The sequence below is a fragment of the Cicer arietinum genome, chromosome 4 (genome assembly GCF_000331145.2).
Source record: "Cicer arietinum cultivar CDC Frontier isolate Library 1 chromosome 4, Cicar.CDCFrontier_v2.0, whole genome shotgun sequence".
Lineage (NCBI taxonomy): Eukaryota > Viridiplantae > Streptophyta > Magnoliopsida > Fabales > Fabaceae > Cicer > Cicer arietinum.
In genome coordinates this window covers 59508819-59515031 of record NC_021163.2, presented here as the reverse complement: position 1 = coordinate 59515031, position 6213 = coordinate 59508819, and the positions used below count along the sequence as shown (strand labels likewise).

General features: G+C 31.8%; 1 protein-coding gene across 1 annotated transcript; it reads right to left on the bottom strand.

Annotated features, from left to right (window-relative positions):
* Positions 1-348: 348 nt before the first annotated feature.
* Positions 349-3353, bottom strand: LOC101496323 (glucan endo-1,3-beta-glucosidase 5). Its single transcript, XM_004498555.4, has 2 exons — positions 2524-3353; positions 349-1515 (listed from the first exon to the last, which is right to left on the bottom strand). Exons 1-2 carry the CDS (start codon positions 2877-2879, stop codon positions 426-428), a joined length of 1446 nt encoding a protein of 481 aa, XP_004498612.1. The 5' UTR covers positions 2880-3353; the 3' UTR covers positions 349-425.
* Between the last annotated feature and the right edge of the window lie 2860 nt (positions 3354-6213).

Sequence of the window (6213 nt, the reverse complement as noted above, 5' to 3'; positions counted from 1 at the left end):
GAATATAAAAAAATTGCAGTCAATTATATTCAAATTTGTGGTTAAGAAAGTTTAGTAGATAATTAATAAACTGTGACACTTAATTTATTTATTAATCAAATTTAATACTGCACTTTATTAACTGCAAGTATAAAGTGCGTGAATCATTTAAAAACTTGTTGAATTTGTGTCTCAAATTAATTAATAATCATATATTTCTAAAAGAGGTACCACTAGACTACAATTACCGAGAGAAGTGCTTTTGAGATCTTTGTTGCTCTCACAACATGAGAATCCAGATTTTAAGTAAACTATGTCAACCATGTTGTGTCTTCCTCTTTGGCTGCATGCATTCAAACATGTTGAATATGAAAAATGAAATACACAGTTTACTTTCTCTCCACAAGTAAATTAAAAATCCAGAATCTTAATAGATTAAATAAATACTACACAATAATATAAAACAAAAACACAAAGAGTACTATTCTAAGAGATCCAATTCTCCCAGCAGAATCAGTTTGGATCATGATTTTGAATATGCAATCTGGAGTTGAAGGATCTTTGTCAGTAACAACGGAAAGGCCGGGAAATTTGCAGGCACTATCGATCTGATCATTCACTTGGTAGTAGCTATTAAACGCATACGAGATGTTACCCCGGACATCTAAACCCGAACACGAAGTTCCATACCCAAGACTAGTGCAATCTGCATTTTGACATGCGTAAGACACACTCTCTGCAAGTTGATCGCTATTCAGGTTAGCTGAGGGTTTCAAGATACACCATTTTTTCGGCAGATGTGCTACCCCGGTAGCACCTACTAGCCCACTGCTTCTCAATCCGAGGTTAAGCTGGTATTTTGGTCGTCCGTCGAAGTAAAACAATCCCCAATGACGTTCAAAGTTACCTGGCTGAATGCTTTTGTCGTCTTCATCTACCAAGCTAAACAAGTATGCATCGATAGGACCAGGCCTCATCGGAGTTCCCTTTCCGGCAACAAAGCGAGACATGAAGCCTTGGTTAAAACGTTGTGCAAGCAGAACATTTGCGTTTCTGTCTCCATCTGTAGGCCAACCAATTTCTCCTACGATTATGGGCAGGTTGCCAAAACCATTCTTCTGCAGCGCCCATACTAGTGTATCGTAGTTAGCGTCAAAGACATTGTCGTAGATATTCCCATTGTCGGTTAGAGGAGAACCAAAACCGTTGAAGAATGCATAGTCAACAGGAAAATTGGGATCTGCGTAAAGACTGATAAACGGATAGATGTTCACTGCAAATGGAGCATTGTTCTGACTCAAGAACTTGACAATCTGAAGCATGAGATCATGGATGTCTGTCCTAAAGTCACCATCGGAAGGTTTATCTGATGAGCTCTGATACACGTCGGCATTTAAAGGGACAGTGACTCTAACCGAGTTTCCCAAACCAGCTTTTACAAGAGCCGATTGGATGTTTTTAAGAGCCGGAAGTGTTGTGGCTTCAAAGGTACCGTTGTAAGTTGATAAGAAAGGCTCATTTCCCACCGCAACATACCTTGAAAAAAATTGCAAGAAATCATGTTTAGGAAAACATAGACAATCTATTCAAACAAATATTCTTCTGTGACTAGTTAATGATGAAGAATAATCAAGGGTAAATAGATTAACACTACAATGTCATTCATGATAATCCAAGTCAAATCTTCAGATGAAATCAAAGCAATTCTTTTTGTTTATTATTCCAAACACATTGCAATGAGGACAAAATTTCCATCCACTAGAAATCTCTTCTAATTGAAACACTATTTCTAAAATTGTTCATTACTCCTCAAAAGCATTGAATCAAATACAACAGTCTTTAGTGCAACAAACCTGCCAAACTCAAGGCTAGACAAATGGAACGATACTTTCACAGCGTCAAATGCAGAAAAACAACAGTAATTACAAGAAGCTGTAATCCAAACCCAAAAAACTTCTTCCACAACATGATTATTTTATTTTCTTTGAGGAGATTAGAAGGGAGAGGCGTAATTATTTTAAGCTATACATGAACCCTCCCCTCGTGACTCAACTTTTGCCCTATAAAATTGTAAATGCACCAGCAACAAATCTCGTATCACACAAAATGTAAGATAAAAAGTTATAAGTGTAAGATGTAAATTAGCTCTTTCTTCCAACAAAATCCTCTCTTTGCCATTCTTCTTCACAACCAAACAAAATCCCTTTCCTCTCAACAATAAAATGTGTCTCTGTTTGTCAGTATTGTCAATTGCAGACAGAGCAGTTTGTTCAAATTTTGACTAAATGAAGTATCACAAAACAATAGTAGTTTGTTCAAATTCCACTATGTTATAGCACTATATATAGCCAACACTAGAATAAAACAATTAGAATTAAAATAACCCTAAAAGTTGGGTGGTAAACCATTATAATTTAATTCAGACCTAAAATGCAGAACTAAATAGTTGAAACACTCAATATACATGAATTTAATCCTAGACTGCATAAACCAATGGTTGTTGAACTCCACATAAAACAGTCAAAAGAGACATAAGGGTTTTACCTGATATCTACTCCTCCAGAAGAGACATGTGCTGAAACATTCTTGGAAACCCATTTTTCAGCTGCTTGAAGACTATTAGCCATAGTATAAAGCAAGTCATTAGGTATACCAACCATAACCTGAATCCCAGATTTCTTTAGAGCATTCAGAATATCAGGATCAGCATCAAAAAGCTTAACTTTCTGAATACCATTGTCTTTTAGCATTTTCACAACAGTAGATGGTGGCAAAGGGTGTGTTGATTGTGTTCCCCAATTAACACCAATTCCACAAACTGGACCCACCAATAGTGTTGCAGCAAATACCATAACAACAAAACACCCCCTTAAAAAATTTCCACACCCCATCAACTCCATGAATGTTAAACCAAGATAACTAGAGACCCAACAATAAAAATCAACTTAAAAATCAAATCTTTACTAACAGTATATCAAATATGAAGCTAAAAATGTTTTTTTTATTACTGGGTTATGCATATGAAGCTAAAAGATGCTATTTTTATTCATGAGTTTTGCAAATGAAGCTAAAAGATGCTATTTTTATTCATGGGTTTTGACAAAGTTTGTTGATTTTTTCTGCAATCTCGCAAGGAAATCAAAGGGTGACATGGCGGAAAAAAAAGGTTGAAGAAAACCCTTGAAGTTTAGAAGATAGTAACAGGGTGAAGAAGTGATACAATAGCAAAATCGCAAGTTACAAGTATGGAAAATGTGAAGTGAAGGACACAAATGGAAATTGTGATAAAGCAAAAAACTTGAAGGGTTTAAAAGGTAGAAAAAAAGAAGAAAAAGAGATCTGTTATGTAATGTGCTTTAACTGAGCTGCTTCAGCAGAATAATAACAGTGGAGAGAGTGAGAGGGTAATTGAATTGGTGAGAGTAGTAAGCATTATTGAATGATGAGAGAGAATCTTTTTTTATGTTTTTATTTTTATGTTTTATTTTTCCTTTGGATGGAGTGTACAGGCAAGCATGCTGCTGATTGCTCAGCAAGGTGGTACCACACTTTTTCGAGAAAAAATATAAAAAATCTCACATGTCATGCGGGACTCGGTTAGGAGAATATTTACATGATTACAATTCTAAATAACAATTATATTTTATTTAATTATTTCAAAAATACATATTATTTATTAGATTTTAAATATTTAAGATAGAAATAGTCAACAATGATCCAAAATAAGAGTTGATGAATTAGATTTAGTGAATTTGATTTTGATGCAACTCATTACATGAAACGATCGATCTATCAGTTAGTTTAGACTAAGTGGCATGACCATATTACTTATTAGTCATAAGACAAGGCGACATGATTGTGCACGCATATAGGAACAATGTGGCACGGTCGTGCACCAGTCATATAAAATATATGACACAACAATAAGAAATGGAAACTAGATTAAATGGACCAAGATCATATAAGCCTATTTTTCAAGAAAGATTTGTCTATAAAAGGAGAGTAGACAACTATGGTTGGGGAGGTATTTTTACATTCATAAACAATGTATCTTTTCTAGTGAACATATTGGGAAGTCTATTGAGAGTTTCTAGAGTTGTACATTTATATATTTTTTGTTTACATACGTTAATATTTATTATTATTCTCTTTATCTTACAACAAACATCGTATTAGATTTTTGCATATATATTAAAAAATATAATATTTAAATAAAAGAGACAAGTCGTTTTATTAAAATATCTATTTTAATTGTTAGTGAGTTTTTCACTATTATCAATGTAAAGTATAATAATGATTTGAAAATTATGTATATAGTAATCATTGAGCGGTAGTACAAGAAAATTAATTAAAATTAAATTAAAAATTGTGAATGACATTTATTTTGTGACAATTTTTTTATTAAAATGACACTCAAATAATAATTTAATATTATTTTATTTTATGTGTGTCTATTTATTGTGCTCAAAGTCTCATGATCAAATATTTATTAACTTTTTTTATAGTAGAAATAAAAATATTAAACGTGGTCGTCTCAATTTAAATTATAAAAGACTTAAAAGTTTGATGAAATTTAAAAAGGATCTACATTTATTTGTTTTATTGATATTAATGAGATTGAAACTCACAACTGATATATTTAATATGTGTTTTTTACTATTAAACGAAATCATTTAAGTAATTATTTATACAATATTATAAAATAAACCAACAGTTAAATATCGGTTACTGGCAATTTTGGTTGGACTTTTTCTTATATAAATTTATCTTTTTGTACTAAATAATTTTATCTTTAAACAATCAATTTTTAAAAGATAGATTAAATCTATATCAAAATAAAAGTGAACTCTAAAATTAACTACATTGTTTTTTGTACAAATTTCCTTTAACAACACAATATATGTTTCAAATTCAATTTTTTTGGGGTTAAATTTAAGTTTATTTTTAAAATCATAAATATTGTAATTAATAATTAGAAAAGTTTATATAACATATATACAAATTTAATTTTTTTGCTAATTTGTCCGATGATTCATCAACTTGATTTTGCCATGCGTAATTTCTATTAAAAAAATGGGACAATCAGGTCCTAGACAATAATTAAAAATAGACAATTAAGTCTCTGACAATAATTAAATGAACAATTTAATATCTGCATCATAAAGTTCACTAAATTATAATATAATTTAAGCTTAATTGCACTTTTAGTCCCTCTATTATTACCAATTCACGAAAATAGTCCGTCTATTATTAAAGTCGACAATTTTAGTCACTCCTTTAGATTTTTGAACTAAAAAATGCAGATTTAACATATTTTGAATGACGTGACATACCATTATACGAAACTCACATGTACAAAAACAAAATATTTGTTTACTAGCATGTACCACAACAAAATATCTAAAAAAAACAAAACAAAAATATATGTAAATCATAATTGATAGTTGAAATTACACATATTTATCTAGATGAGCATCTTGATTCCATGATTAGTTGCTTTCTTGACTCTATTCATCTTGACGGGTGTCAGTTTTGCAGCTCTTTTCATAATGTTCATTTTATTCACACTTTGGACAAGTCACTTTGTACCTCTTTTTAATTGTGTTGTTGACTATTAGGCATATCTTCTAATACAAAGTCTTTCATCCTACGCTAATTTGGTCTCTGAATCAACCTTTTTAGCTTTGGTGGTTATGGTTTTGGGTGGTCAGTGACAACTCAATATTCTTGGCTTTTGACAGGCTGAATGTAATGTTCATTAGCTGCAATGGCCTGTTCACATGGAATGCATGTCAGTTACCACAATTGACAAGTGCAAGTACATAATTTTATGTTGACTACAACTGATGACTTGTGTCTGTGAACCTCAAATTAGCCCTTTTCACCTGTCGAGGTAGGTGTCCACATATTGCTCTATATCTTCAATTTGTCAATTCATTTTTCTTTTTGAATCGATGGTAATATCCCTTTGCATATGGCTAAGACCCTTTTATGAGATGACATCCTCCTAATCAAATAACACTTCAACTCTTCTAACATTGTTAAAATAGGTTTCTCTCTGTACTTGACAATCTTGTTGTTCCATACTTGATACATGTTGTTGGTGATGTTATCCAACTTAGGATAATAGCTATATTAGGCCTTTACCCAATTTGTGGGGTCAATGTTCTTTAAGTAACTTTATTCTCGTTCATTTATTTTCAATCTCTTCATGTATGCTTTAAAATTTGGTTC